Here is a 12,391-nt window from a genome sequence, read left to right on the forward strand (position 1 = left end):
ACGTAGCCATAAGATTTTCTTTTGCAAAATAAATATTAAAAACATATTGTGTTTCAAAGTGTTCTGGTGAAGTACATTAAAACAGGATAGGAATACAAGTATTTCAGTCCGCTCCAGATCTGTTACTTGCTATAGCCAAAATATGTATGCATATATATTATATACATATATATCCCCCCCAACCTTACAAATGTTGGCAAATCTGGTATGTGAAGAACAACACAGCTGTAGCACTTTCACATTTGTGGATAAGTGCTCTCAGTGTACAAAATATTTTTTCTTTCCTTTTTTTTCTTCTTTCTTTGCAACCAGGAAAGAATATATGCTGGTGAGGACACTGGATATCAATCAGTAAATCATTTTGGAGCAAAGTATTGGAGAACATAGCGAAATCAATGTCAATGGTAGTCTATGCCACCATGGTAAGGGATCCAGAGGCAGTGAGTGTGGGTGGGTGGTGTGGGCATGGGCTTTAGAGCCATGAAAGCTCTGGGTTCAAATGCTGCCTCCACCATGTCCAAGCTGTGTTACTTTGGGTGAAATTCTTAACCTCTCTGAGCCTCGGGTTTTTAATTTCCATTTTAAAGTTTTCATACAGTGAAGTTTAGTGTTTGTGGTATATAGTTTTCCGGGTTTTGACAAATGCACACAAAGTTGTATATCTACCACTATAGTTATGATACGAACTGTTTCATCATCCCAAAGATTCCCTCATCCTGCCCTTTTGCAGTTAACACCACTTCTACCCCAACCCAGTCCTGGCCCACTCAACTCCTAGCAACCACTGGTCCATTCTCCCTCCCTATACCTTTGCCTTTTCATGTCATATAATTGGAATCTGTTGGGCTGCATCCCACAGGCCTGCAAGCCTTGTACTTGCCCAGCTTCAAGACCAAAGAGAGTCAGAGTCAGTGACAGAGACATCAGTGGTTTAATGGATGGGGGATCTTACATGTCTGAAACAAGGTCCTGGAGCGACACCCCACTGTGTGCATCAGGACACAGCACTAGTCTTTGCTTCCAGGCAGAGGGGAGGTTACCAGTTATAGGGAGAATTGACTTCCGGTTGGCTCATTGGTTACCAAGGAAACCAGCAGAGGAGCGTGCCCCTCACCTCCCCTTTGGTAAACTATCAGAGTGGCGAGATTCTGATCTAAAGATGAGAACAATCACTAGTTGGGGCTGGGGGCAAGTATGCAGGCATTTACTGATGAAGGTCTATGATTAAGAGGGGAGGTCAGTCAAGTGAGTAGGGTGTAGGTGACGCAGGGACTGTACAGAGAGCAAGATATATATGTATGGCTTCTTTTGGGTCACTCAACAAAACTTAAGGAGATCCATTTAGGTTGTTATGAGTATCAACACTCTGTCCTTTATACTTCAGAGTAGCATTCCATGGTATGGAAGTACCACAGTTTGTTTATCCATTCATTGACCTAAGGGCATCTGGGTTTTGATAATTTGTGTCAGATATTCCCTTATAATATCTGTAGAATCTGTGGCAATAAGCCCTCTTTAACTCCTGATATTGATAATTACTGTTTTTCTATGAGTCTTACTAGGGGCTTACCAATTTTATTAATCTTTTCTAAGAACCAAATTTTAGTCTTGTTGGTTTTTCTCTATTGTCTGTTTTCTATTTCATTGATGTTTTGCTCAGTATCTTTTATTTCATTCCTTCTACTTACTTCGATTTTAGTTTTTTCTTCTTTTTCAAACTTCTTAAGGTGGAAGCTTAGATGATCGATTTTCAATCTTTATTTCCTTTGCAATACAAACACATAATACTATTATTTTCCATGTAAGCACTGCTTTAGCTGAACCTCACAAATTTTGCTATGCTCTGTTCTCATTGTCATTCTTTTAAAATATTTTCTAGTTTCCCTTGTGCTTTGCTTTTTGGCCCATCAACTATTTGGAACTGTGCAGCATAATTTCCAAATATTTGGAGACTTTCTAGATATCTCTGCTATTGATTTCTAATTTAATTACTTTGTGGTCGGAGAACACAATACGTGATATTAAGCTTTTGAAATTAATTGAGACCTGTATTATAAATTAGCACATGGTCTATCTTGGGGAATGTTCTATAAATATTCCAAAAAACCCCCGTGTATTCTGCAGTTGTTGGGTCTTTTCGAAAAAGATCAATTAGGCAAAGTTAGCTGATCCAACTTCTCTATATCCTTACTAATTTTTTTGTCTACTTGTTCTATTAAAGACTGAGAAAGGACCTGGCACTTAGAATTAAAGATTTTTGAAGAAATATATGAAAATATATGATTTCTGTAAAATAAAAAATAAATAAAGGCGATGTCCAAAGATTGAAATCTTACAATATCGGCCAGAAACATCTGGACCCTGGGAGCCCCGTGTCAGGCACTTCTTGAACCCTGGAAGAGTCCAGCAAAGGGAAGAGGGCCCCTCTGGGAAGCAGTAGGAGTACCAGACACTGAAGGCAGAGAATCCTAACCACAAATACTGAACAAAAGTACACTATCCTTCAGAGCCCTCGGCAGGTTCCCTGGGTCCCCTCTTCTCGCACCCCGGACACCCACACATGCGGTTCTTTGCGGCAGAATTGTCAGCCTTGCGGTCCTCAACAGAAGCAGCACCCTCCCCACCAGACTTCGCAGCGCCGAAGCCCCGGTGTGCGTCAGCGTAGCTCGGGATCTGAGGGCATCTATGCTCGCAGTGAGCATAAGCAGCGCAAACCCCTGCATCTTCCGGGAGCGACCCTGGAGCGCGCATGTGCGGGCCCGACTCCAGCTTGTCCCCTCCGGCACTCCGTAGCACTCCCTCGGCGAGCTCCACGTAGGCCGCGCAGGCGCCTTGGGCACACGCTCACCTGGTGCCGTTGTCGCCGCCGCCGCCGCTGCCGCAGGAGCTGGATGGGGGGCCGAGGCCAACCGGTGGCACCCAGAAGAGAGAGACGCGGCGGCGGCGACGCCGACACCCGCAGGACGAGTGTGCCGACCCGCCCGCGAGGCCAAGGAGGAGAAGCGAGGCCCGGCCCCCGCGGTCCCTGGTGTAGAGAACCCTCCGTCGCCGCCGCGGCCGGGTCTCTCAGAGCACTCGCCCTCAGGTCTCATTCACATTCAGGAACCCGCGTTGCGCCATGTTCAAGAAACTGAAGCAAAAGATCAGCGAGGAGCAGCAGCAGTTCCAGCAGGCGCTGGCCTCTACTCTGGTACTATGGCCGCCGAGCTCCCCTAGTTCCCCGACCTTTGACCTCTAACCTGAGGCTTCCCCCAGACCCCGGACTGGGAAAGAGCTTAGGGCGGTCCGGGTCCTCCGTGATTCCTGACCCGGGTCCCCTATCCTAAAACTCCGTTCTGGTTGGGGGAGGCTGGATTCGTGATACCTGATCTCTGGTAATTTCCCCTAATGCCCAACCCGGTCTGAGAATAAGTGAGAAGGGCTCCGATCTTTCATGATTTTTGAGCCATATCGAAGGTTCCACCAACCATCCGAGACCCCAACTCAAGAATGAGGGCGGAATGGGAAAACCAGGGTCCCTTGTAACATCTGATCTCTCGACTGAAGTCCCCTCTCTGATCCCCGACCCGAGATTGAGTACGGAGGGGCCCCTGGCCCGTGACGAAGTCTAATTCCAAACCCTGGTCCAGGGGTGAGGGCCAGGGGTCGAGCCATTCCTGCCCAGGCTCCTTGCAGGAGCATTGGGACCTGAAAGAGGTGGCGGTGTGGCCGGTGTCCAGCGCCCGAGGCTGTCACGAGTTAGTCACTTCGCATAACTGGGTTGATCCGGGACGGGTGGAGGGGCTGACACTGCGCGGCCCAGCAGGGCTTGCGCCTGTCCGCAGCTCGGCTCTGCTTCTTCAAGTCTCGTTAATATTTGTTTTTCACGAACGCTGTTGCTTCAGGAAATGACAGTTTTCAGGAAAAAGGGGGCGTGTTAGTAGTGTTAATTTAAAGAAGCAGAAGCAGTTTCCTAAGCAGCTGTGATCGTGTGTTTGGGTGCTGGCAGCACGTGGTCCCTTCAGCAAAGGGGAGGGCGTCTGCTAAATTCCTTCCCAGCCTTTCAGAGTCTCAACAGATGGAGCAAATCTCTCTCTTAACTTTAGAGTTTCTACAAGAAAGGCTGTTTTGACTAATTTGGAGGCATTTCTAAACATCTTTAACATAACATTTATCGTATACAACTTTTAAATATAGCTAACTAATTAACAACTACTAAATCAAACAACTATTGAATTTATTCTGAAACTGTAAATTGAAGTTGTTCTCTAAAAATGTAAAGCTCCCCTAGAGGGAAACAGTGGTTGAGATACATAGGTACATGGTACTGAAAGCTTGCTTGTTCATTCTCCCAAGTGAAACGTAAATAGTGATTAAGATTTCAGTACTAAAATTTTACTTTTCATACCATTTACCACAAGCTTTTAAATTTTACAAAACACCATTATTTAAGAAACAAAGGAAAAACTAAAAAATGAGGTACAGATGAGGAATGTGGGGAAACAGGCGTGGTAGTGAATGTAAGGGACTCTATACATATCACTGATCCAGGATTCCACCTCTAGAAATTTATTCTAAGAAAATTTAGGATGTATTAAGCAGTTAGCCACATGGATGTTCACTTCAGTGTTGTTTTTTTTTTTTTTTTGTTTTGTTTTTTGCGCGTTGCTGCGCGCGGGCTGTCTCTAGTTGTGGCGAGCGGGGGCTATTCTTCGTTGCGGTGTGCAGGCTTCTCATTGCGGTGGCTTCTCTTGTTGCGGAGCACGGGCTCTAGGCATGTGGGCTTCGGTAGTTGTGGCACCCAGACTCTAGTTGTGGCTCACGGGCTTAGTTGCTCTGCAGGATGTGGGACCTTCCCAGACCAGGGATCGAATCCGTGTCCCCTGTGTTGGCAGGCAGATTCTTAACCACTGCACCATCAGGGAAGTCCCGAAGTTCTGGATTATTGTTTTCAGAGTTAATGATTTCTTTCAAGCATGAATTAAACATATTTTTTGATGGGACAGTCCTTTTATAACAGATTACACATATCCTTGTTTTCTCGTGCAAAGGATCCTGAATTTGTATAATATCAATTTCTTCAGGTTTTTTTTTTTTTTTTTTCCCGGTATGCGGGCCTCTCACTGCTGCGGCCTCTCCCATTGCGGAGCATAGGCTCCGGACACGCAGGCCCAGCAGCCATGGCTCACGGGCCCAGCCGCTCCGCAGCATGTGGGATCCTCCCGCACCAGGGCACGAACCCATGTCCCCTGCATCGGCAGGCGGACTCCCAACCACTGCGCCACCAGGGAAGCCCATGTCTCCAGTTTTGAGTATGAATTATTTTGTGTTGACGGCACCATGCCCTCAGGAATTTAATGGTGTGTGAAAGACAATTCCCTTTTACCCACTCAGGAGGATTTGTTTTTGGTCTACTTTTTGTAATTACTTTGTAGCCTCCCTTGCTATCTTCCCAGTGTTGTTCTTCCAACTTCTGAATTGTTTGGGCTTTAAATCAAGACAAGACACTAAACTTCTAAAATTTTGTGTAAAATAAGGACAAGTACCTAAGAGATTCTTTAGTGTATTTTAGTGTTATTAACACAAAGTTTGAGACCTTTGTTTTGAGATTTTGGAGGCCTGTGTGTGCATACTTCCTTGTTCTTAGCTTTCTTTCCAGAGGGGAGATTGCCTGATAGGGATGTTTCAAGTAGAGTGAGTTGTCATGTGTTGATAATTCTGGGATAAATGAACGATTTGCATCATAATATTTGCAAAACTTTCAGTAATAGTAATAGTGTTAGTAACACTATAAGGGTCCCTTAAGTTTTTGAAAGCATTCAATAAAAGACAGCCTTCTGTAGTCCCCAGTCACTTCTCTTTGGTTGGTGCTAAGATTATTTGAACCCTTCTTTTTTTTTTGCGGTACGCGGACCTCTCACCATTGTGGCCTCTCCCGTTGCGGAGCACAGGCTCCGGACGCGCAGGCTCAGCGGCCATGGCTCACAGGCCCAGCCGCTCTGCGGCGTGTGGGATCCTCCCAGACCGGGGCACGAACCCACGTCCCCTGCATCGGCAGGCGGACTCTCAACCACTGCACCACCAGGGAAGCCCTAATATATATATATTTTAAGATTTATTTATTATTTATTTATTTAATTTATTTTTGGCTGCGTCAGGTCTTAGTTGCAGCACGCGGGATCTTCATTGAGGCATGTGGGATCTTTTGTTGCTGCCCACAGCTTCTCTCAAGTTGCGGTGCGTGGGCTTCTCTTTAGTTGCGGTGCGCGGGTTTTCTTTTCTCTAGTTGTGGCGCGCAGGCTCCAGGGCGCGTAGGCTCTGTAGTTTGCAGCACATGGCTTAGTTGCCCCGCGACATGCTGGATCTTAGTTCTCTGACCAGGGAGCGAACCCGCGGATTCTTTACCACTGGACCGCCAGGGAAGTCCCTCCATTTAATATTTTTTTAACAACAAATATCTACTTGGATTTTTAAATTCCTTACAGAATGAATTTGATAAAAATTATTAAAAAGTAATGTAGAATACTTTCTGACTTCTTAAGATATATGTAGTGCCATGAATAAAAATATTTTTTAACATTTTCAGCCTTTTTCAAATATTACTGAAACTTTATAAAAAGCACAGGCGCAAATGGACAGTTGTATGATTCCACTTGTATGGGGTACCTAGATTAGTCAGTTTCATAGAGACAAAAAATAGAATGGTGGTTGCCAGGGGCTGGAGAGGGGAGAGGGGAGTGGGGAATTACTGTTTAATAAGAACAGATTTTCAGCTTGGGAGGATGAAAAAGTTCTGGAGATGGATAGTGGTGCTGGTTGCACAACAGTGTAAATATAATTAATACCACTGAACTGTACACCTACAAATGTTTAAAATGGTAACTTTTATGTTATGTATACTTTACCACAATAAAAAAATTAAATTAAAAAAAGTGCAAAATGTGGGCCTACCCCAAACCTGCAGAATTATAGCTTTTTTAGAGTGGGGCCTCAAAATAATAGTTTATGTAATAGACATTTTTTTAAAATTACACAGACAGCAGAGGAAAGAGTCACTTTCTGAAGGAAAATAGGCTTTTTGTAAACGCCACTTGGCAAAATAATTAGCCTCAATCTAAAAAGCGTAACTCCCAGAGAGAATATTGGATCAGAAAAATCAGAATGTCTTGAATGTTTATAAATCTGTACTTTGACCAGGGAGCATATAGTGGCTATTTGTATTACTTTATATAGAATATACATTAAGTTCTCATGTTTTAAATAATTTAAACAGTCCTTGTTCATGTGATTTAAAAAATCTGTGTGAAACTTGAATAGGGCAAGGGCCATACAAAGTTCTCTCATCTGCTTCTTAGTTTGATAGGAAGAGCTGGAGGAAAAAATTCTAGAGAGTCTTTGTCTCTGTAGCTTTCAGGATGAATTAACCCAATTTGTTAAACTGTGATGTTCAAAGACCCCAAGACATAGATGCAAATTATACATACCTTAACTTTACATCCCACGGAAGCTGTAGGCAGATTCAAAAGTGCATCCTCCTGGGCCCAGGTGAGAAAGCAGGGCTGGAAACTTTGATGTAGAAATTCAGTTAATGTGTTGATAAAGGTCAGGGCTCTTAAAAGTATAGGATTTTGGCTAACAGCATTTGGTTTCTTCACCTTCTAAACCACAAAATATTAGGAAGACGTTCTCACTTAAACATTTATTTGGCTAGCTATTAAATTCCAGGTTGAAAAGTTTCCCTCAGACCATTGACTGTTTTTCTTCCTTCTAGCATCATGTGTGCTGATGAAAAGTCTAATTCCAAACTTGTTCTTTCTTTATTGGTAGTTAACTTGAGCTTTGAATCTTTTCTTTTTTCCTTGATGCTAGAAAATTTCCAGTTTTCTTCTTTTTTTTCTTAAGTCTCCCTCCTTTTTTTTTTGCGGTATGCGGGCCTCTCACTTCCGTGGCCTCTCCCATTGCGGAACACAGGCTCTGGACGCGCAGGCTCAGCGGCCATGGCTCACGGGCCCAGCCGCTCCGCGGCATGTGGGATCTTCCCGGACCGGGGCTCGAACCCGTGTTCCCTGCATCGGCAGGCGGACTCTCAACCACTGCGCCATCAGGGAAGCCCAGTCCCCCTCCTTTTTTTTTTTTTTTTTTTTTTTTAGCAGTATGCGGGCCTCTCTCTGTTGTGGCCTCTCCCGTTGCCCCTTCCTTTTTAAAAAAAATATTTATTGATTTATTTATTTACTGGCTGCGTTGGGTCTTCGTTGCTGCACGCGGGCTTTCTCTAGTCGCTGCGAGCGGGGTCTACTCTTTGTTGCGGTGCACGGGCTTCTCATCACAGTGGCTTCTCTTGTTGTGGAACACGGGCTCTAGGTGTGCGGGCTTCAGTAGTTGTAGCACGCGGACTCAGTAGTTGTGGCTCGCAGGCTCTAGAGCACAGGCTCAGTAGTTGTGGCGCACGGGCTTAGTTGCTCCGCGGCATGTGGGATCTTCCTGGACCAGGGCTCAAACCCATGTCCCCTGCATTGGCAGGCGGATTCTTAACCACTGTGCCACTAGGGAAACCCTAATCATATATTTAATTTCCACAAATAATAACACTAGTCAACACTGGATAGTTATTTTTAGCCACGTGCTTTCTTGCTGCATTGCATGTATTAACTAAATTAATACATGAAATAATAAAAGGTGTGGATTTGTATTATCCCCATTTTACAGATAAGAAATTGAGGCCTAGGGAGGTTAAATAACTTGTCTGTGGTAGACAGCTAGTACCACACAGCTAAGCGGTAAAGCCGAGATATGAACCCAGACAGTCTTGCTCTAAAGCCCATTCTCTTAACCAGAGTACTATGCTTGTTGCTTTGTTTCAGTTTTTAGTAGCAGCTTGTGTTTTAACGGAAACTAGAGCTTCTCAAAACTCTTGCAAGATAAGTGTTATATATTATACGTACATATATATTTAAGTTCTCTTCCTTGATTTATCTGATTGCTCTGGGTTACTTGTTATACCTGTATTTCTTCATACTTGTCATCGTTTATCTTTTTTCTTTTTTTTTGAGAAAAATGTCTTGTTATTATTGGTTGTTTGTTTATATTTATGAAGACCTGGAGGGTGGTTTATTTCAGTAGCTAACATGGGTTTTCTCTGCTCTTACCTGCTACTCTCCTGTGTCGAGGGCCAGCCAAAACACAGAGAGTCCTGCTTTGAAAGGTGACCATAAGATTTAGTATCCAAACATTCTTATGAATGAATGGGGACGCTAGTGGCAGTTATCTTGGAACATAAACTGGCATGAACTGGGTGGGACTGGGATTGCCTTTGTCGGTCTGGGGCGTATTGTTATCCTGCTGCTTTGTGGTACCAGCCCCTGCTATTGGAGCGCTAACTCCTCCAAGGTGTTGCTCTTTATATTTGGCTGTTACTGTTGTCTGGAGATCTATTTGGGTTGGGGGAGGCTGACGCCACGTACCTCTTTGTCTTGCAGACACTTAACACATTGCTGAGAGCAGTAATCTCCCTTTATAGTGTCTAAAACTGTGATTTATTTTTTTTTTCCTGTTGCAGAAAGTTGCTGCTTCCTCTCCCGCAGAGCTTCTGTGCATGTTCAGGGTTATGGCTACCTTTGCCCTGATTTTTCCACCAGTTTGAATCCTTTTGCCTTTGAGTCTTCGAAAATTTATTTTCTTTTTGCCTGTGGTATTCTCTCTCTTGTTCTAGAGTGTTAATCTGTCTGCTTTTCTAATTTTTTTTAACCTTTATTTCAATGGCTTTTGGGTTTTGGGGAGGAAGAGAAGTAAACAGTGTTTATTTTTGCATTGTGTTGGACACCCAGTGGACGGTTTAATGTGGTGACTCCTGTGCTTAAATTCTTGGAAACTTTTAGGTATTATTTCTTTGATAATTCCCTCCCCTTTGTTTTTTCTCTTCTGTCCTGAAAGTCCAGTTAGTTAGCTTTTGTGCCTTCAGGATAGATTCCCATTTATTATTTTTTACCCTTTATAGTCTATTTTTATTTTTTTATTCTGTTTTTGAGAGTGTGCTTCAATTTAACTCTTCAGTTGAATTTTTTGTTTTATATATTTATTTATTTATTGAAGTATAGTTGATTTACAATGTGTTAGTTTTCTTCAATTGAATTTTAAATTTTGGCTACACTATTTTTAAATTTCCAAAGGCTGATTCTTATTGTCTTTTGCTTTTTCATAGCATTGCTCTTGACATAGTGATATATCTTTTCTCTCTCTGAGAATAATGGGGATTTTTTCTTCTGTTTTCTTTTAATCTTTATTGTGGTAGGGTTTTTAAAAAAAATTTGTGTATTTATTTATTTACTTGGCTGTGCTGGGTCTTAGTTGTGGTGTGCAGGATCTAGTTCCCTGACCAGGGATTGAACCAGGACCCCTGCATTGGGAGCGTGGAGTCTTAACCACTGGACCACCAGAGAAGTCCCATGTTTGTTTTTTGGTTTTGGGTTTTTTTTTTCTTCTTGTTTTTGGCTCCCTCTTACATTGGAAATTTTCTTTATTGAGTGCTCTGGGCTATCTATTCATATTTAAGGGCTAGGTACTAACAATCTGGTGCTATTTGGAAGTAGCATGTGATTGACACTGGGGCTCACTGGTGGGTGACATGCTGTAAACTGGTTTTATTGTTGGGAGAAATATCTACATGTTGGTAATCAGAGGCCTAGCTGCCAAGTTTCTGGAAGCAGGTCTGAGAAGGACTGCTGGAGGTTCCACTGTTCACTGTGCAGAACATCGCCTAATCCTGCTCTGTTTAGTCACGCACTTTGCCCTTCTCTCCTGTCTTACTGTGCTTGGTTTCACCCAGTTTGAAGCCTCATTGGCTCCAGAAAATAAACCTCTGTTTCTTCAGAGGCTATGTAAGGTGGGACAGGGGACCTGGGGAATCTTTCAACCAATCTTTCGGGTTTTGATCCTGTCTCATCTTGCTTTATAACTTTAGCTTTAAGTCCTAAGTCTTTTTAGGGTTCTGGGGATGAAAATAGGCTTCTTCTCATCACTATTCCCTTCTCCGTGGGGTTGTAGTGGCTGTCCAGCAGTACTGTAACTTTAGTATTCTTTCACTCACATCCAGTATTCTGAAAATTGGTTGAAATTTAACTCTTTGGGAGGGAGAGAAAATAGGAACATATGTAGCCAATCTACTATGTTTAACTAGAAGTCTCCTTAAATTACTTTTGATTGAGTGGATTTTGCCATATTGAAGGGCTGTTTTTGAGAGGTAAGCATTTATAACATGAACAGCAGTATTTCATTTCCGGCACTACTATTTAGATGTCAGGATGTGGAAGGTACTTTATTACAGACGTAATGGAAAGCTCTAATAATTTTGGTAACTAGTATACAGAGGTTTATGTGAAGCATCAACTCCCAGTTGCTTTGGCCATTCCTTTATAGCTGGGATGTCGGATGGATTTGACAGAGACTTTCAGAAGTGCTGTGGTGAGAAGGAGTCTACGGCTTTGTCCTTGCCATGATTGATTACCATGGGTGTGGGAGGGAGAAGTGAAGCCAGGTGTTTGTTATGCTTGTGTAAGAATAACATATCATCTATTGGGGACATAACTTGAGAACTGAGTAGTGTCAAAAGGCCTCTAAGCAGCCAAAATTTTAATGTCACTAACTTCACATTTCATAGTTAATGTATGTTGTTCATAAGAATACTTTAAAAAATCCCTCGCTTAGAGCTTCCTTATGCTTATTTTGTCTACAGTTCCAATAAATGTAGTTATCTAGTTTCTAAACTAGTAGCAGGCTAAAATGGACAGAGAAGATATACTACAAGTAGCATATTGACAGGAATGACAACTGACCTAGAAAATGTTAAATTATATTCAATTTCCTTTTATCTTTGGAAACTAGAATTAGTTACTATTTTCGGAAAGGTGAAACCTGATTTCAGAAAAGTGTAGATTCAAAATGGTTAAACCTCATTGTTATCTCCAAACCCCTTCAGGTATTAGTGAGGTTTAACCGTCTTGAATCTATAAGTTTAGATAGATATCTAACAATTCAGCTATTTTGAGTAATTCTTTCTATGAAAACTCCCAGATAATAGAGCCCCTTATGGAATAAACTATGATTAACATAGTTTTGACTTTAATGTAGAACTTCCCAGTAATGTGAATGTCCAAAATTTGTGTTTTTGTTATGTTTAGATTTTGTTGTTCAACCTAGAATTAATGCTTTTTAATTTCTATTTTGTGGTATATTTAAAATATATTAGATATATTTGATGTATTCTAGATTTAGTAGTGGCCATGTTTATCAACATTGTTCTTATACAGACAACATGGTATGATGAAAGCAGTTCAGGTGGGTTGTGGAATCTGTGGATTGGGATCAGCTTTTTTTTTTTTTTAAATGAAAGACTAGATTAGGTCAAAATGTGGCACCT

At 42.3% G+C, this 12,391-nt stretch overlaps 1 protein-coding gene across 4 annotated transcripts in view; it reads left to right on the forward strand.

Annotated features, from left to right (window-relative positions):
• Positions 1-2,554: 2,554 nt before the first annotated feature.
• The window catches only part of GOLGA4 (golgin A4), a 106,106-nt gene continuing 96,269 nt past the window's right edge, over positions 2,555-12,391 (forward strand). For 3 of the 4 annotated variants that reach the window (XM_079934742.1, XM_079934743.1, XM_079934744.1), the window contains exon 1: positions 2,555-3,190. In XM_079934742.1, the coding sequence (XP_079790868.1) occupies positions 3,119-3,190 (72 nt within the window). In that variant the 5' untranslated portion in view covers positions 2,555-3,118. The remainder of the gene's footprint in view (positions 3,191-12,391) is intronic. The other variant, XM_079934745.1, reaches the window with a different exon arrangement.

This window comes from Stenella coeruleoalba (genome assembly GCF_951394435.1).
Source record: "Stenella coeruleoalba genome assembly, chromosome: 10".
In the NCBI taxonomy this organism is placed as follows: Eukaryota; Metazoa; Chordata; class Mammalia; order Artiodactyla; family Delphinidae; genus Stenella; species Stenella coeruleoalba.